This window comes from Nanorana parkeri, unplaced genomic scaffold, assembly GCF_000935625.1.
Source record: "Nanorana parkeri isolate BGI_ZX_2015 unplaced genomic scaffold, ASM93562v1 scaffold1451, whole genome shotgun sequence".
Classification (NCBI taxonomy): Eukaryota; Metazoa; Chordata; class Amphibia; order Anura; family Dicroglossidae; genus Nanorana; species Nanorana parkeri.
In genome coordinates this window covers 385,715-406,226 of record NW_017307719.1, presented here as the reverse complement: position 1 = coordinate 406,226, position 20,512 = coordinate 385,715, and the positions used below count along the sequence as shown (strand labels likewise).

General features: G+C 41.4%; 1 protein-coding gene and 1 long non-coding RNA gene across 2 annotated transcripts in view; both read right to left on the bottom strand.

Moving 5' to 3' along the window:
* Positions 1 to 7,389: 7,389 nt before the first annotated feature.
* Positions 7,390 to 8,873, bottom strand: LOC108798329. Its single transcript, XR_001941944.1, has 2 exons — positions 8,769 to 8,873; positions 7,390 to 7,881 (listed from the first exon to the last, which is right to left on the bottom strand). It is a non-coding gene; the product is annotated as an uncharacterized LOC108798329 (long non-coding RNA).
* A 1,666-nt stretch (positions 8,874 to 10,539) lies between these two features.
* Positions 10,540 to 20,512, bottom strand: part of LOC108798330 (nodal modulator 3-like) — a 90,130-nt gene continuing 80,157 nt past the window's right edge. Inside the window, exons 27-31 of the mRNA XM_018570069.1 lie at positions 19,346 to 19,456; positions 16,897 to 16,998; positions 14,305 to 14,424; positions 11,919 to 12,011; positions 10,540 to 11,031 (exon numbers count right to left, since the gene is read on the bottom strand). Of these exons, the coding sequence (XP_018425571.1) occupies positions 10,900 to 11,031; positions 11,919 to 12,011; positions 14,305 to 14,424; positions 16,897 to 16,998; positions 19,346 to 19,456 (558 nt within the window). The 3' untranslated portion in view covers positions 10,540 to 10,899. The remainder of the gene's footprint in view (positions 11,032 to 11,918; positions 12,012 to 14,304; positions 14,425 to 16,896; positions 16,999 to 19,345; positions 19,457 to 20,512) is intronic.

The window sequence follows — 20,512 nt, the reverse complement described above, 5'->3', positions numbered from 1 at the left end:
TTTATTTTTTTAAACGGATAAGCAGAGGCATGAAAGTCTATTTCTCCTAATGAGTGAATAACAAATGCTGTCCTCTGTGATTCAGTGTTCTTGCAAAAAAACAAACAAACAAACATTAAAACCTGCAAAGGGGCGGATACTTTTCATAGGCGCTTTACATTGTAAAATGGCACCTTCTCCAAATTGAAGCTGTATTCAGGCTATACACAATATATTTTGAACAGTAAAAACACTTTAAAACACGCCCACATTTATCTCTGTTGCTTTAGGCATTGTGGAGATATTCATCTTTAACAACAGAGGCACTAAAATCACAGGTCCTTTCCCCTTTATGGAGAGCAGAATCTTGGCTGCCAGCCCACCTTCTAATGTAAAGAAACACCAAGTGCTTGTAAGCTGAAACTGATTGCAAAATCTTTGTTGCGATCTTTGAGGATTCATTTTTTTTTTTACTGTTAGGAATATACAAAAACCTTAATATCCATAACCTGTTAGTTTAAGGTCATGCTCTTCTGTTCTTAATCTCGACCTCCAAATGAAAATTTTTCAACTTTTTGCAACAAGCCAAGCTGTCCAAAAGTGTCAGTTACACGGTTAGAACAAACCTTATTACAATGGTCCGCTTTTGTATCACAAAAACTGCTATGATAATGCTACTGATAAACTGCATCATATACTAAAAAGCCCCCCAAAAATTTTCTGAAAGCAGAGGGCCTATAAAATAAACTGACGGCAGATCCAAATTTGCAAATGTTTATCAGACCTAGAATTTTGTTTTAGTAACAACCTAGATTAAAATATATTTTAGTGCACACAAACACAATATAATCTCAATTTTTTCTAAAATATAAAAGATGAGACTGTATTGAGTAAACTGAGGCCAGATAGGTCTAGACTGAAAAACATGTCATCCGTGTGCATATGTCAACAGATCTGCATATTACAAAGGGGTTGGCAACCTCCCTATGTTATAGTAATGATGACATCACAGGTACTCTTTACAATGGCCAAGCAGATCGGAGACACTAAGGTGTTGATTTACCAATGGCAAATAAGGCTGTTCACATTGCACAAGAATTGACATTTTGCAAGGAAAGTTAAAGGAGAACTATGGGGTTAAGTATTTTCCCCATAGTTCTCCTTAGGGTAACGGGAGGACACAAACTAGCGTCCTCCCGTCACCCTAGGCTCAGTATACTCGCGGTATACTGAGACGCCGCAGCGGATCCCGGCATTTGCACTCACCTCATAGTTCTCCTTTAACCTTAGCTTGTTGTTGTGATGACATTTCACGTGCGTGTGTGTTCTTAAAATAAGAACTACAGGTAAGACCACGTTAGACCAGACCTGGAGCCTCTCTCCCCCCTTCTGCTGCAGCGGTCTAAGGTCCATGAGTCATGTCCTATACACTGTGTATAGGACGTGAGGACACCGAGGGACATACATCACTGCAGCGGAGGAGGAGACAGGGTGGGGGAGCACTGTAACAGTCTGCTGGCTGTGAGGCTCAGGTGAGTATCTTATTTTTGTTTCCTATCTATGGAATCTATCTTAGCAACATCTTTTTGCAAGTGAGGTCTTTAGAACTAGACAGTATTCTAAATGAAGTCTCACTAAAGCTCTAGATAGTGTAATCACAAGACCCCACCATGGCAGTTCACAAAAGCCGATTGTATATCCACTAAACCCCCCAGGGATTAACATGGGACTCGTATATATGAGAGAGTTATATTTTATACAATAATAATTTTAACAAAGTGCTTATAACCTGCCTTTTTGTTAGCTATGTATTGGTTATTTATAATTTTCAAAAATATAATCATGCAATCAATTTTACAAATGTTATGTGATGATAATGTCTGCAGGAGTAATAGAGCTGCAACAACTATTCGATAAAATGTATGATTAGAATCCTTACCAACTTTTCTCATCATCGAATAGTTGCCGCTGTTCTCCTCCCCGCTGGTGCTGGCTGCAGTGGTCTGTGTCCATTCAATTCCCCGCTGCTCTCCCCACCTGTGTTGGCAGAGGCAGCGGGGACACAGACCACTTCCTGTCCGGGGCATTTTCTTTTTGCGCACACATGATAAAATATAAATTTCTGCGCAAATGTTTATTAAACCCGTATTTTTAGGAGAAAATAAACTAAATTAAAATTTAGTGCACAGACACAGAATATAATACCCAATTCTTTGGTAAAATATGAAAGACGGGGTCACGCCGGGTAAATAGACACCAAACATGTCAAGCCTTAAAATCGTGTTCACCCGTGAAGCCGCAAAAAAAAAGTCAATACCCCAAATTTCCCATAGGGAACATTTTAAACGCTTTTACCGCTCATCAGTTTAGTGCTAACAGTGATTGACAGCACTAGAATGATTGCTCTCACTGTGACGTTCACGGCGACATTTAACATGTGTAGCGCAATTGTCCTTTTAGCACATAGACGCACCGACGCGTGTTTGCTCGTGGGGGACAGCGGTGGCAGCGGTGCCTGGAGAAGACAACGGCAGCCGCGGTGGAGGGGGCCCTGCCGCACGGTACAAATGATCCGGCGCCTGTACAGACGCTGGATTGCTTGTACATTAACATCCATCGCCTGCTGTTAAAAGCAGTACCAAGAACTCGGCTGCTGCGGCAGCCGTGTACTTGTTTTAACCACTTTAACGGGCCGCCATCTATAGACTATTGCGGCCTGGAAGTGGTTAAATAAAAGATTGTTTTGTTTATTATAATGGCTTATTTTTACAACTCACATTATTTAAAATCCATGAGCCTAATTAAAATGCCTAATATAATACATACAATTATTAAAAAGACATGTACATATCTTTTTAAGAATTGTATGTATATAAATAAAAGGTGGGAAGTCATTTTAAGTTTCGGCCTGACAAATATTGCTGCAGGAGCTGCGTTGAAGTGCCATTCATTTCAATGGATCCCAAATGCACCTCCCGTCCGCAGTGTGATCGCCCGCACTGGAACATGCGGTACTGAAATGCCTTCCTTTCTTGTGCGATATTAATTTATTTTTTATTTTATCCGATTAACCAAAGTTAATAATCGGCTAACTAATCGATTATGAAAATAATCGTTAGCTGCAGCCCTAAGGAGTAATATTCCGTAATAGTAAAGATCTGCACCATCTATATTGCTTTCAGTCTGCTGCTGAGGTGGGCCAATGTTCTATCGAAAGCTCCAACTTATCGAGCTCTCCGACTGGTGATGTCACATCCGGTGACTACCAGTAGGAGATCTAGACCAGATGGAGCTAGTGCACATGGCCATGGAATCGTTGCCGAATTATCTAACTATTGACACTGCGCGGCTATCGGCTCATTGGATTCTATAACCTAGTACAAATTTACATCTGCCGTAGGTTATAGGAGCCGATAGCGGCAATGGCGACTGTGACTATCTGCTCATCAGATTCTATAACCTACTACAAAAATATATTTGCCATAGGTTATAGGAGCCAATAGCCACAGTCGTACTGCACCTGCCCGGCTATCGGCTCATCGGTTTCTACAACCTAGTACAAAGTTATATTTGTCCTACGTTATAGAAGCCAATAGCCATGCAGGGGCAGTGTCGAGTGTGGTTATAGAATTTGACGGCGCCACGCAGGTGCAGTGGCAATAGTTAAGATTTCGAAAAGGATTCCATGGGCATGCGCACTAGCCCCATCTGGTGTAGATCTCATACTGGCAGTCACCAGATGTGACGTCACCGGTCGGGGAACTTGACAAGTCAGACCTTTCGATAGAACACCAGACGTCTTGATCATAATTCTTGGATCCTGATTGGTCTTTCTACACCCAATGGCTTTGCTGTCAGGAATCTGATTGGCTGCCTTATAGCATTAGTCGGCCAGCGTACCCTGTGCATTAGTTCTGATGAAAGGGGCATGTCCCAGGAAACGTATCAACGTTCGCTGTTACAGCTGATGTCGTTGTCTGTGAACTCCGACTGAGCAGTGGCAATTGTCTGGACCTGGTCATTAACCTTTTATCCCTGGATTCAATCGAATAGCGCATACTATCGCTACATTTGTGAAAAGCCATTTGTTGTTTTTTAAATTATCGAATAAACATTAATCAGTACTGCACAAGGTGGGAGCTCTTTCTGTGTTTGTTTTTCCATGTGTGGATGAGAGCTTTCCGATCTGAGGAGCAGCACCCTTGGGCTAGACTAAATGATGACTGAGTTAGTTGCTGGCTCTGAGCGCAAGATACATCTTTCTTTTGCTGGAACACCCAGGGATTAAGTCCTAGTTTGTACAACTTTATACATCATGATGTGAATCTGTATTATATGCTTTTGCTGAAATAAAGATAGGCTATGTCCACCGTGGTACATAGTGTTAGGAGCTGCAGCTGTTAGTTTGCCTACCTCCAGCAACACCGCACGGCCACTCCCCTGGAGCATCAGCGCTTTCTGGGTATCAGGCCAGCCCTGGCAAGATCCCTACACTTCCATTGGGTGATGGAACCCTGCTCAGGAGGTGTCCAAGCACTGGGCTTGTGATGGTGTTTAGCTTCCTGGCTCCTGACCCATGTCCTTGTGCCCAGCCTTGTCTGATCTGTTCACCCTGTTATTGACCCTTGCTTTGGATACTACTACTCTCTTGGATTGCAGCATGTCCTGACCTCTCGTCTGGATAAGGACTTGGACATCTCTCACGGTACGCATTCACTCTTTCATGTGCATTATTGGGCGATATCTTTTGTCCTGAAAATATAGCTCTTGCTTTAAACCCTGGGGGCATCTGCTTACCGGTAGGCATACTATGTATTAAGACAAAGGTGGCTGCTATAGGTGAAGCTGTGCATCTGCCGAGTTCTTTTCACAGAACTAGACACAAAACTAGTATCCCTGACACATAGTTAGCCAGGTTAAAAAAAAAAAAAAAAAACAAGTCCATCGAGTTCAACATAGTCAAAACATTAAATAAGTTTAGTCTGGCATGATATGCCCTCAGTAAAACCATACTAGTTACATAGTTACATAGTATTTGAGGTTGAATAAAGACATTAGTCCATCAAGTCCAACCTATTAGGATCTCATTCTAGGAGTACCTGTACCCCTGTATATTACGGTCCCTTAAGAAATCGTCCAAAAGTTTCTTGAACAATTCCACATTCTTTGCTGAAATCACTGTCTGTGGCAGTGAGTTCCAGACCCTAACTGATCTTACTGTGAAGAACCCCCTTCGCCCCTTGTGCTGGAATTTTTTTTCCACCAATTTTATACTGCTTTGGATTTAGCAAGCTGTCTTAGAACTCTGGAATGAATATTATCTGGACCCATTGCTTTATTAGGCTTTATGCAAACTAGTTTGTTTGCTGCATTTGCTCTACAAAACCTGAAAATTAAAACTGCAGTGCTAGAACTATTGAGATCCCCCAACCTGTTTTCATTATTGACATCTACTTCTGAGAAGACTGAACAGAAGCAATTTATAAAAATTTGTGATCCCACCATTTCTGTTTTTCCCGTCACTGATATACCCAATAAAAAATGTTGTCTCCTTTCTTAATGTATTTATCCTGTTCTTTCTGCATTTTAGAAGCACCGATGGTGTGTTTGGCCTCCTCTGTTTTTATACACTTCTATAACAGTTATATTTTGGGGTCTATTCACGAAGCAGCCGAAGGATCTAGCCACAGCTTCAGCTGATTCTTCGGCTTTCTTCGGCCCCAGGACCCCTTCGGTTCAGTAGAACCGAAAGGCTGCTGTATGGACTATTCACTATAGCCCGTACAGCTCCCGAAGTGGGCCCGGGCGGCTCAGTTGAGCTGAAGGCACAGGCCTCGGCTCGACTGAGCCGAGGTGAAAGGCGAAGCTGGCCGACTGCCTGCTTCTGACAGCTGGGCCGTTGGCTGCCGTCAGAATAAAAGAAAAAAAAACCCCACCATAGGAATACATAGCTAGATTCCTATTGGCTATTTCAATTTGCAATAGCAAACTAGCTATTGCACCCGCCCACTGCTGCTCCATCAGGTCCCCTCTAGTGATTGACAGCAGCAGAGGGCGGCTGCAATAGCTAGTTTGCTATTGCAAATTGAAATAGCCAATAGGAACCTAGCTATGCATTCCTATGGTGAATTTTTTTTTTTTTGACGGCAGCATAACCGCCCGGTCAATAGAAAACGGTCAATAGAAAACTGAGCATGTTCGGCCGACCCGAAGCCACCTGATGTACGGCTGAAATCAGCTGTACAAACCTGAAGTGAATAGCCGAACAGCATTGGGTCGGTTGTTCACTCGGCTGCCTACAGCAGCTTAGTGAATAGACCCCTTTGTGTTTCTTTGTATAAATAAAAGGTTGATTTTTTTTCTCTCCTTTGATATCCTACTTACCTCCATTGCAAACCATTATAGTTTTCTCCTAATTTGTTTTGAGATATAATCTAGTGGCCTCTAGGATGATCGACTTTAATAGTGCTCAGTGAGAATGGACTCATGCCGTTTTATACCAACCTTTTAGTTATTAGTAAGTCCCCCGATATCAGCAAAGTTCTGTTTTTGTTAATGAATACTCAGTTTTTGTGGTAATGTCAATCAAAGGCACTGGTGTTTACTAGAACCCAAATATTTATCTCACCTAAGGCTGAAACACTGTCGGCCTTTTTTTGCGACAGATTTTCCCTACCTTACTCTCCGACTAAACCATCATCACTGTGCCAGTAAATGGGGCGAAATCTCTTTCGCCCCATTTAAAAACCAGGTCTTCATTAAAAAAAAAAAAAAAAGTTTTGGCTTGGCATAAACATTAAGCCATCTGCCCTCAAACACATAGTTATCCCCCTAAAGTCTAACCCTAGCTTTAACCCTGTACAGCTCATTCAGATGGGCAAACATGTCTGAACAGCATGCGCGCCTGTAAAAAGACCCGATCCTGGAATGGACAGGAGCTTTGTGTAAATGCACGCAGCAGCCTGTTCTTCCCTATGGGAGGACATGGCTGCATGCAATTACAAGCAGTCACACACAAACCCGTGTGCCCAATTACAGGCAGCGCCTGTCCCTTCCAGGATCGGGTCTTTTTACGGGCTTGCCTCTCTGAATGAGCCCGTAAACTAAACCTTCTCCTCCCTGATCCCAATCCTAACCTCTGTAATAATCCCTAATACAAAATAACCTCTTTTGCATATTCACCTTGACCTACTCTGAGACCCTACAGTGACAAAACTCTAAACTACTGCTGCGATACTTGGAGTGGCCATTCGAACAACAAATAAGGCTAATGTTGTCTAACTTTTGGATATTACAGATGCTCAGAAACAACCACTGTAACTGAAACCCAACCCAATTAAGGAAGAACCAAGCCATCCATCTCACTGGACTCAGATCCATTATTTAAGAAACTAAATGTAACACTGCAGGTTAAAAAGAAAATCACGCTCTTTTTATTGGACCTTCCTTGGGAAATATGTTTGAGATAAATTAGATTACATAAGGTTCAAGTGTCATCAAGCTTTTTAGTGATGATAAAAAATAAATTATCTCCAGTGGAAAATGACAAAAAGTGGTCACACCTGTTCATTTCCAAACTAAATTTAGAATCTTTTTATGAACATCCAAAATGTACAAAACAATTCGGTCTATTAAAAAAAAAAAACAGTATAACGTAAAACTGTATTTGATGTCTGTGGTTCCTTCTAAAGAAAGGAGTTTTTTCATAGCATGTCCCAAGGGCCCAAGCATGACTTCGATGTCACTTCACACCATAGTGCTTTTTTTTCTTTACGTCCTCCGTGTCTTTTGTCTTTTCTGAAGTCTCTTTGCGTCCTCTGGATTGCCAGTGTCAGCTACTGTCTGTCCAAGTGCACGCACACCTTGCAGACGGCTTGTCAGGTGCAGCAGCAGGGGCATCAACTGACAAAAGGAGAGAAAATAATGACTCAATAAGACTGTAAAACAAAATCTCCCCTACTAATGTGAAGTCTATAGTATATACGTATACGCACACACACACACACACACACACACACACACACACACACACACAAAGTGGCATTACAGTTTCTCATCTGATAGTCAATAGCAGAGAAGCTATTTGGAAAAAGAGGTGTTTAAAGACAAATTTTGTTGCAGAATTGTCTCAAAAATGTGACCAAATCAACAATTTACTTCAACATGGGTGAAATCTTATGTACCACTGATGTCCACTTTCCTTATCTCTGATATGGCGTTATTTCTTTATGAATTTGTTGCAACAATAGTGCCATACAGTAACAGTGTTGCAAATAAGAACTACTTTAACCACTTGACGTCCACCCGTTGTATATAAACGGACAGACTTTGGTGGTTTTTTTTGTTCCTGCTTATGCACGCAAGCACAATAAAAAATGTAAACGGCTGTTACATACAATCGTTCGGGCAGCTGTAGAGCCACCCGATCGCTTGTATAGGGATGTGATTGTGCGGGGACCCCCCTCCTATCCTGGGCTCTGCTGCCCGGGCCCAGCACAGCAGCTTTCTGCACTGAGATTGGAGGGACATTAGCTTCTCAAAACACTACGAGACTACCAGAGAACTCTGACCTGCTTAGCTGTTTATGGTGTAATGCACCTATCATGATCACCAAAGTCATGCATTTTGTTTACTATTTGAAAACAAAGGATTACCAAAGGCATTTTTATCAGGTAAACTCAAAACAGGTGTACATATTTTTGATGACCCAAATTACAGTGAATCATAACCCATTAAAAATATTTTATGTATCCCTCTAGAGTCCTGAACAAAGTAACAGTGATGGTTACCTTATCATGATTGTACCCAGCTAACAGCAGAAGTAAAGTCAATGGAAGTGCAAGATAGGAGCCTTGAACCACATCCTGTTCAGGTAACTTTCTCTGTAAACATAAATCAAATATATAATCATTATAAATACTCACATTATATATTTTCAGTAGCATGCAAACAGTATAATTAAGGCACATAAAAAGTATAAAGATGATCACACAACTTCCTGGTTGGGTTTTACAACCTCCTGTTATACCTCAATTTATTCACTGTCTGTACAGTGAGCAAGCTGAAAGTGGAGAAAGCACAGGAAGCTGTGAACTCAGATGCTAGCACCAGTCCAAAGGAGGGATGCGCCGATACCGGTTTATCGGTATAGAGTAGGGCTGCAACAACTAAATCGATTATTGAAAGTTGTCAACGTTTTCAGTCATCGATTAATCGGCTTTCAATTAGTTGGCCCTGTTCACGGCTCCACACACGCTGCACGCCACACCTCCTCCCCCACCTCACGCTTGCCGCTGCCAGACCCGCCCGCATCCACACGCCGCACCTCCTCCGCCTACATCCACAATCAACACAGGGACGTGGGGAGAAGAAGAAATAAGGAGGAGTAGGTGTGGGGGAACGACAGCCGCCGATGGACAAGCCCGATCTCAGAAGCAAGTTGCTGGAAGACTGCTCAGGTAAGTCTGCACTTTCCCACACATGGTGCTCTGTAATGTATTGCTGGGATTTGTATTCCTCTATAGCTGATGGTACATTGTGCTGTATATTATACCAGTATCAATATCTATATTTCAGTACTATAGATATGGGTACAGCACAATGTACCATCAGCTATAGAGGAATACAAATCCCAACAATACATTATACACTGCATGTATAATGTATTGCTGTGGATTTGTTGTATTTCTCTATAGCTGGTGGTATTTTGCATTGTGCTGTATACAGGACTACAAATCCCAGCAATAATACATTATACAGCGCAATGCGGAATACCACCAGCAATAGAGGACTACAAACCCCAGCAATAATATATTATACAGTGGTGCAATGCAGAATACCACTAGCTATAGAGGACTACAAAACCCAGCAATAGTACATTATACAGCAATGCAGAATACCGCCAGCTATAATGTACTATTGCTGGGATTTGTGGTATTTCTCTATAGCTGGTGGTATTCTGCATTGCGCTGTATAATGTATTATCGCTGGGATTTGTAGTCCTCTATAGCTGGTGGTATTCTGCATTGCGCTGTATAATGTACTATTGCTGGGATTTGTAGTGCTCTATAGCCAGTGCCATTCTGCATTCATTGCTGTAAAATTTTACACTTTCCATTTCACTATATTGCACACCACACTTTTTTTTTTTACTTCCACCACTCCAAGCTTGCTCCTGTGATTGACTACAATCTCAATACAAAACTAGAAGTCCCATCACTGGAGCCATTTAAAAACAAAAAAAAATGTTTTAATCCGATTAACCGAACTTAATAATCGGCTAACTAATCGATTTTGAAAATAATCATTAGCTGCAGCTCTAGTATAGAGTACGAGTACCAATATCTATATTTCAGTACTTGCCGATACCGGTACTTCCGCTAGCATGGAGCCGGCTTCCTGGGTAATCAGGAAGCCGGGTTATTACCCACTGCCTGGCTACCTGATTGGCCGGGATAACAACCACTGTAACTGAAACCCAACCCAATTAAGGAAGAACCAAGCCATCCATCTCACTGGACTCAGATCCATTATTTAAGAAACTAAATGTAACACTGCAGGTTAAAAAGAAAATCACGCTCTTTTTATTGGACCTTCCTTGGGAAATATGTTTGAGATAAATTAGATTACATAAGGTTCAAGTGTCATCAAGCTTTTTAGTGATGATAAAAAATAAATTATCTCCAGTGGAAAATGACAAAAAGTGGTCACACCTGTTCATTTCCAAACTAAATTTAGAATCTTTTTATGAACATCCAAAATGTACAAAACAATTCGGTCTATTAAAAAAAAAAAACAGTATAACGTAAAACTGTATTTGATGTCTGTGGTTCCTTCTAAAGAAAGGAGTTTTTTCATAGCATGTCCCAAGGGCCCAAGCATGACTTCGATGTCACTTCACACCATAGTGCTTTTTTTTCTTTACGTCCTCCGTGTCTTTTGTCTTTTCTGAAGTCTCTTTGCGTCCTCTGGATTGCCAGTGTCAGCTACTGTCTGTCCAAGTGCACGCACACCTTGCAGACGGCTTGTCAGGTGCAGCAGCAGGGGCATCAACTGACAAAAGGAGAGAAAATAATGACTCAATAAGACTGTAAAACAAAATCTCCCCTACTAATGTGAAGTCTATAGTATATACGTATACGCACACACACACACACACACACACACACACACACACACACACACAAAGTGGCATTACAGTTTCTCATCTGATAGTCAATAGCAGAGAAGCTATTTGGAAAAAGAGGTGTTTAAAGACAAATTTTGTTGCAGAATTGTCTCAAAAATGTGACCAAATCAACAATTTACTTCAACATGGGTGAAATCTTATGTACCACTGATGTCCACTTTCCTTATCTCTGATATGGCGTTATTTCTTTATGAATTTGTTGCAACAATAGTGCCATACAGTAACAGTGTTGCAAATAAGAACTACTTTAACCACTTGACGTCCACCCGTTGTATATAAACGGACAGACTTTGGTGGTTTTTTTTGTTCCTGCTTATGCACGCAAGCACAATAAAAAATGTAAACGGCTGTTACATACAATCGTTCGGGCAGCTGTAGAGCCACCCGATCGCTTGTATAGGGATGTGATTGTGCGGGGACCCCCCTCCTATCCTGGGCTCTGCTGCCCGGGCCCAGCACAGCAGCTTTCTGCACTGAGATTGGAGGGACATTAGCTTCTCAAAACACTACGAGACTACCAGAGAACTCTGACCTGCTTAGCTGTTTATGGTGTAATGCACCTATCATGATCACCAAAGTCATGCATTTTGTTTACTATTTGAAAACAAAGGATTACCAAAGGCATTTTTATCAGGTAAACTCAAAACAGGTGTACATATTTTTGATGACCCAAATTACAGTGAATCATAACCCATTAAAAATATTTTATGTATCCCTCTAGAGTCCTGAACAAAGTAACAGTGATGGTTACCTTATCATGATTGTACCCAGCTAACAGCAGAAGTAAAGTCAATGGAAGTGCAAGATAGGAGCCTTGAACCACATCCTGTTCAGGTAACTTTCTCTGTAAACATAAATCAAATATATAATCATTATAAATACTCACATTATATATTTTCAGTAGCATGCAAACAGTATAATTAAGGCACATAAAAAGTATAAAGATGATCACACAACTTCCTGGTTGGGTTTTACAACCTCCTGTTATACCTCAATTTATTCACTGTCTGTACAGTGAGCAAGCTGAAAGTGGAGAAAGCACAGGAAGCTGTGAACTCAGATGCTAGCACCAGTCCAAAGGAGGGATGCGCCGATACCGGTTTATCGGTATAGAGTAGGGCTGCAACAACTAAATCGATTATTGAAAGTTGTCAACGTTTTCAGTCATCGATTAATCGGCTTTCAATTAGTTGGCCCTGTTCACGGCTCCACACACGCTGCACGCCACACCTCCTCCCCCACCTCACGCTTGCCGCTGCCAGACCCGCCCGCATCCACACGCCGCACCTCCTCCGCCTACATCCACAATCAACACAGGGACGTGGGGAGAAGAAGAAATAAGGAGGAGTAGGTGTGGGGGAACGACAGCCGCCGATGGACAAGCCCGATCTCAGAAGCAAGTTGCTGGAAGACTGCTCAGGTAAGTCTGCACTTTCCCACACATGGTGCTCTGTAATGTATTGCTGGGATTTGTATTCCTCTATAGCTGATGGTACATTGTGCTGTATATTATACCAGTATCAATATCTATATTTCAGTACTATAGATATGGGTACAGCACAATGTGCCATCAGCTATAGAGGAATACAAATCCCAACAATACATTATACACTGCATGTATAATGTATTGCTGTGGATTTGTTGTATTTCTCTATAGCTGGTGGTATTTTGCATTGTGCTGTATACAGGACTACAAATCCCAGCAATAATACATTATACAGCGCAATGCGGAATACCACCAGCAATAGAGGACTACAAACCCCAGCAATAATATATTATACAGTGGTGCAATGCAGAATACCACTAGCTATAGAGGACTACAAAACCCAGCAATAGTACATTATACAGCAATGCAGAATACCGCCAGCTATAATGTACTATTGCTGGGATTTGTGGTATTTCTCTATAGCTGGTGGTATTCTGCATTGCGCTGTATAATGTATTATCGCTGGGATTTGTAGTCCTCTATAGCTGGTGGTATTCTGCATTGCGCTGTATAATGTACTATTGCTGGGATTTGTAGTGCTCTATAGCCAGTGCCATTCTGCATTCATTGCTGTAAAATTTTACACTTTCCATTTCACTATATTGCACACCACACTTTTTTTTTTTACTTCCACCACTCCAAGCTTGCTCCTGTGATTGACTACAATCTCAATACAAAACTAGAAGTCCCATCACTGGAGCCATTTAAAAACAAAAAAAAATGTTTTAATCCGATTAACCGAACTTAATAATCGGCTAACTAATCGATTTTGAAAATAATCATTAGCTGCAGCTCTAGTATAGAGTACGAGTACCAATATCTATATTTCAGTACTTGCCGATACCGGTACTTCCGCTAGCATGGAGCCGGCTTCCTGGGTAATCAGGAAGCCGGGTTATTACCCACTGCCTGGCTACCTGATTGGCCGGGAAGCTGGCCCCATGCTGTTCGACTGGCTCGATGCCGATTGGCCGGTAAGCCGGCTTCCCAGCCAATCAGTATGAAGTCGGCTTCTCAGCATCGAGCCGGCCAAACATGGAGCTGCCTTCCCGGGCCCATCAGGAAGCTGGGTGGCGGGTAATGGCCATGCTGATTGGCTGGGAAGCTGGCTCCATGTTCCCTTGCGGAACTGCCAGTCAGGGGAAATCTCCCTCTGACAGGAAGTTGTAATATCTGGTGTAGATATTGCAGCAAATACTAGTATCGGTACATCCCTAGTCCAAAGCTACACATGTGCTGGATCGCAAGTGCTGAAGTAGCCATGTTATTGGAAGTAGTAACCAAACTGGCTCTCACCATGGAGCCTTATGAAGGAAACAAGGTGTCAAAGTGAGCCTGGGCATCCTAAGGGAAAGTAGGTGAACAGATATTTTTACACTGGTGCCTTCGCTCCTGTTTATCAAAGCAATGTAATCCACCAACCAACAGAAAACATAGTTGCTCCAACCCATCTGGGAATGGATGCTGGCTACTTCAAAATCAGTAAAGAGAGGCTTATCTTATAGAAAATAAAGTAAAGAGAACTACAGCAAAAAAACATATACTAGCACACACATTTGTTTCCGTCTTAAATAGGACTGTTTGTCAAGAATATCAACATGCAACAGCTTCTCAAGAAAAGAGTATAAATGTATAACAGTGTTCGACTAACCGTAGGATTAAATATCAGAGTGATGTGTTTGTGGTATCCTTGAGTGCTGAAGGATATCTGAGGCAAAGTGTAGTCATACTGGGATTTAGGTAGAGTGGAATCCAGCTGTACAACATAAGTCTGTAAACAGAGAGAAAACAAAAACAATAACAGAGAGAGATAAAAATGGAAAGCAAATGCTGTAGGTTACAAAGACATGAGTAAGGGAGAGGTATTTCTAATTTACATTTAAAATAACCGATATAAAATAACACACATTGCCTTTTATTAATATTTACTGATTATAAGCATTTAGGAGGCTGTGTCATTATTCTTAAAGTGGCACTAAACTCAGCAGTTAAATCATAAAAAAACATTTAAGTACCTTTACTAATAACAGAAATGTATTTTATTTGCATCACTCGGCTGTAGATCCTCAAATCATCTCTGAATTGGTGCTGACACGGTCTTCCCTTCTGGAGGGTGGCTACTTTTGTTCCCCATTTCCCCCTGGGTGTGTTGTATAGTAGCCACTGCTCCAAGCTTGCGCCCATGATGGACTACAATCTCTATACAAATTAGTAAACTAAACATGAGATTGTAGTCAAGCTTGGAGCGGTGCCTAACTATCAAACTTGGGAGTCCACAAACCTTTACTGCTGAAAGTGATCTGGACAACATAAAAGACAAACAGTAGCCAATGAATTCTAGGGACCAACAAATCCCCCTTTATCAGGGCTTGGAAAAAAAAAATGACTTGTGGTTTTTAATGGACTCCTACCTACAGGCTATTCCTAATTCTCATTGTACATGTTGTCAGCAAAAACTGGGTGATTTGGGTCATAAACTTGCATGACTGTAGTAATATCCTCAGCAGAGAGCAGGGAAACCGGCCACACCCAACAAAACTAGCGCAGACTCAGAAAATGGGATAGACTCTAGAAGTACAGTACTGTGCAAAAGTTTTAAGCAGGTGTGAAAACATGCTGTAAAGCAAGAATGCTTTCAAAAATATATATATTTTTATTGTTTATTATCAATTTACAAAATGCAGTAAACAGAAAAAACATCTAAATGAAATCAATATTTGGTGTGACCACCCTTTGGCTTCAAACCAGCATCAATTCTTACCCTTGCACAAAGTCAGGGATTTTGTAGGATTGATCAGGTGTATGATTAACCAGTTATACCAAGAAGATGCCAATGATTATCAATTTCATATGTAGGCTGAAAGACAGTCAATAACTGAAACCGAAATAGCTGTGTAGGAGGCTTAAAACTAAGTGAGGAACAATCAAACGCTATTACTAAGGTGAGGTTTTGGAAGACAGTTTCAGATCACAGGTCATAAACCATAGCAAGACTGAGCACAGCAACAAGACACAAGGTAGTTATACTGCATCAACAAGGTATCTCTCAGGCAAATATTTCAAAGCAGACTGGGGTTTCAAGACGTGCTGATCAAGTTCTTTTGAAGAAGCAGTGGGACCCAGGTCGACCCATCTACTGTCCGGCCTAAAGTGGTCTTCATGGAAGAATTGCAGCCAAAAAGCCAAACGCATTCCCCCCACCGCTGATCTCTCCTCCTCCTCTCTCTAAAAGCGGAAGTGATGTATATTACATCACTTCCGCCTATTGCTGTCATTTCTCTGGCTGAGAGCCAGAAAAGAAGCTGGTGAAGCAGATCTCTGCTTCAGCAGCTTCTTTGGGGGTCCCAAGGTGACAAAGAGGATCGGTCATTGTTTTCTAGCTATCACATAGGGGGCTTTTTAGTTGTAGATTAAGGGTTAAGTAGAAATTTAGGGTTGGGGTTAGGAGTAAGCAATATACTTAAAATTCCTTTTGCAGGTATAAAGTAATTTTTTTCAGGCAATAAACATGCACTGAAATATAACATGCAGTGTTAAATATATAAGTGATAAATATTTGAAGTTTCTTGGTCCCAGAAATACCAAGATAAACATTTTGCACCAATATCATGATGCAGTATAAGCAGTGCCAGGATAGTAAGGGCAAACTTACTAATAAAGACTCCGCGTATACAAGGAGCCATGGGGTGTTTCAAACCACCTAACAAGTGTGATGGAGGATCAGGTACTATAATAAAAGGAGCAGTTGATTGGACAGTGGCGATCTGATCTCGAATGGTATCTATTTTGTTTTTGAAATGAATGGCAATGTCCTGGGCAGTGAGTGAGTTAGTGGGTGGTGGTGGTGGAGGACATAGTAGAGACTTGAAGGTAGAAAAGAGTTGACGAGGTCTGGATGAGAGTGTGTTAATGAGAGTGACAAAATAAGTTTGTTTGGCAGCACGGAGGGAGGAGTTATATTTTATCAGGGCAGCTTTGTACAGGGTAAAGTCTTGCAGAGACCTAGTTCTCCGCCACAGTCGCTCAAGAGCGCGGCTTTGTCTTTGTCTGTTTATTATTAAACAGTAACCTATATTACTAGACAAACTTCCAAAGAAGAATATAAAAAGTTGAATTGGAAGTTCATAATCTTTACTCAGGAATGTACCTTTTATCATGGGCAAGGTAAACTTGTTATACTGCTAGTATATGTTCTATCTCCAGGTAGTTAGTAGTAGTTACAAGTGAAGAGAAAAAGGTTTACCTCTCCATCTCGGAGCAGAGGGGGAAAATGGAAGAAAAGGGACTGACCCAGGGACACAGACTGTATGGGGTTGTCCAAATTGTCACTCTCATAAAGCTTTACCTGTATAGAGAAATAACACAAGCAAAATTCAAAAATGTTAAGTCTTCAGATATCTATATCACCATCAGAGAAAAGAGAGAACATGTTAGGAGTACAAAAAGTGCTTTTTATCTCATTTTCTTTACTTGCGTATAAAGTTCAGGCACCTTGAGATGCCTCCACATATCTACAACAACAGCCTCCAAAACGCTGCTGAAAGCCTGCAAAGCAGGACATAAGTAAACTAATTAAGGGCATAAGTAACGTTATTTGGTTGTATGCCTTCAGTAAACACTGATCTAATTTACCAAGAATTCAAGATTACTTAAGGTCACTGAGCAATGCAAAGAATAATCAAATGCAGTTCAAACTTATGATTGTCTGTAAGAAATGTTAAGTTCTTGTTTACAGACCGAGATTTCCCCCTTGTGTCGATTCTTGAAATGATCTTTACATTAGCATACATTTTATGATATCCTTCTGGGGGGTATCTCTGTTGTTGGAATTCAGCACCATTCCTTTGTACATCTGATTTTTTTGCCTATTACAAGCTGGATCTATTCCTATTCCTGCCTTGCCTCTTATAGTTACAAAATTACCCTTAGATTTAAGGTTATCCTCTTTGCAAGGAATGGATTTGCATTATACCTAGGTTTAAAGACTATCACGTTTTAGGCTAAAAAGAAAACAAAATGTTCTAAATGAAAGATACTAGTTTGCTTTAAAGTGGACCTTTACCCAGATCTTTAAAATAACAACAAACACACCTTTAGAAATGTTTAGTGATGACAATCTACAAACACATACTTCTATATAATTGCAGGCTTTGTATTCTTTGCATACCTTATTTCTCTTTACCTCCCCAGTCTGACAGTGGTCATGTTAACTAAGGGCAGGTTACTAGTTCTCCTTTTACTTCCTGAAAATTGGCACATGTGACTAGACATGTGACCATACATGTCATCTCAGGGGAGGAAAATGCCTTTCACTGAGATGAGATTTCCCAGCAATGCTCTGCTGATGAAACCTTCCCAGCATGCAATGCTTTGGCAAACTGAAGTAATTTTTCCCTTTCAAAGCAGGAAGTGAATGCTCTGCAAGTGTATTTCAAAATCACAGCATTTTACACCTGACATGTCTGTTATTATGAATCATCATACATAGAGGGATGCATTGGTAGAATTTGACTTTTGAGTGCAAAGGTCCGCTTTGAAGACATGCATCTCCCTGCCATGACTAACCAAGCAGCATCAATGGCAGTTCTGAAGAGAGTCACTGGTTTAAATCAAGAGTACTAAGGGCTAGCACAGGTCAAATAAACCTTGTGCACCCCCCTTCCCCAAACCTCCATTGACACTGTGAAAAATATTCTCATTGTCCATGTAACGCATTGAAGAAAGCATCAACTGTCGTAAAATAATAAAAAAAATTAATAAACCACTTTATTAAAGACTTTTCAGAGGTGTCAAAGACATTCTGTATAGCCTAACTATGAACCCTCAGCTAGGAGATATATTAGCCCAAGATTAAAGCGGACCTTGCTAAGTCAGCTCATTAGCTCAAGGCCCCATGTGGTAAAATAAAGGAAACAATACATACATACCATACCCCTGGTTTCTGCACTACAGGGGGTGATGTCACAATTTTTTGGCTAGATTCTTGGGGAATTCCAAGTATCCTAAATCTGGCAAGATGACACACCTGTACAGTGTAGGAGTGTCTTCCAGCTAGGGTTGGGATTTCGCCAGAAGGAATGTGATGTCACCCTCACTGAGGCTCCACAAGCAGAAGCGAGAAGTTAGGCAAGTATATATTTGTACTTTTAACCCCACAGGTGCGTTTTAGCACATACAGGGTAGGGCAATTTATAAAAGGAGTGGGCCCTAATGTCATGAGCAGACCTTTCTTTCTAGTTCAAGATCCACTTGAATTCTTATAACTGCTTGTTCATCAGAATTTTGGAAATCCAATACATACCATCCTTTTTTTTTTTTTGCATGAAATTTATCCTTAATTATTTTAAACCTCTCCCTTCCCTCAAACAGTGTGGCTAGTACGTAAACATTTATTTGTAAAACTCTGAATGCTAACAAAAAACTCTAGTGATGAACGAACCAAGCACAGGTTGGTTCACTGGACATTCCCGAAACAACTGAAGACATTGGTGAACCAGTGCAATCCAGTGCGTCCAGGGCTCGAACCGCACCAGAACGCACTGGATATAGTGTGACACGGCCCTTAGGCAAGCACGTGGAAACCTGTCTAATGGACCAAATTAGGCAGAGGAAAAAACTTGCATAAATACAGCAAAACAGGAAAATGAATGAGCCCCCGCAGATGAACAATATAAATGTTGTCTAGGACTTACCAAAAGGGTAGACAGGTACTCTGGTGAAGTATTTACATTTCCACTCAGGTCAAACTGGTTGATTTGACGGAAGGCAATAATATTAACTTCATCAATATCACTATTGCCAACCTAGGAAAACAAATTGAATAAAAAGACAGTTCTGGAGACATTTGCTTAATGGCAATTAGATCAAGCAAGCTTGTGCAGCTATACAGTATAATATCAGGGAAAAAGATAAAGCTCAGTGAGGTACTACTGCTTTGCATAGTGCTGTCTCTAATCTTACAGAAGGGAAAAGCAGAAGGATAGTCTGTGTTCTGCTGCTCCTTTATTCCCCAATCACAGAGTGAAAATTTCCAGAACAGACTGTATTGTTCTACAGTTGTGCAAATCACAAGGCTGGCTGAACAGAGTTACAGATCTCTTGCCAGGTAACACATATGATATATATGTACTTCAATTGTGTATTAGGGCTCATTCACACTGGAATCGGCCAGCACGTACAGCTCCGTGCTGCGTGCACGGCCATATCGGGCAGCTCACGGAAAGGACAGGTGCTGCGTGTGATTAGTATGCAGCCCCCGTCCTTCTCTATGGGACTACGCAGCCGTACGCCCCCCTACGCTCACCCGCCCTGCACGTCCGTGCGGGTGACAGGATGGATCCTGCCTGCGTCCGAGTCAGGAAACACGCACCCGCACGGACCTGCACTTGAGGGGAGCGTAAGGCCACGTAGTCCCCTAGAGAAGGACAGGGGCTGCTTACTAAATCACACGCAGCACCTGTCCTTCCCAGTAGCTACCCGATACAGCCCTGCACGCAGCACGAAGCTGTACGTGCCAACCATTTGTCGCGTGAATGAGGCCTTAAGCTGCCTGCAAACAGTTTAACTGAAAAAGTATCACAAAACTAGGAAATTGACATTTTACAACAATAACATTTATAAAAAAATAGGTTATCACCAGTGAAAACTACATTAAAAAAAAAACAGATCCAGAGATAAAGTCAGCTAAAGCTACAGTATATGCAAATTGTGGCCTCTCCTGTAAAAGGCGGTGCTGGTTCCATTCCATCTAACTTTCTGTGCCTTCCTATTGGTGAGTAAGTGTGCCCCGCAAATACAGGACCAATAGTCATGTGATCCAGAGATAAAGCAGAAATTATATGCAAATCTTGACTGTTCCT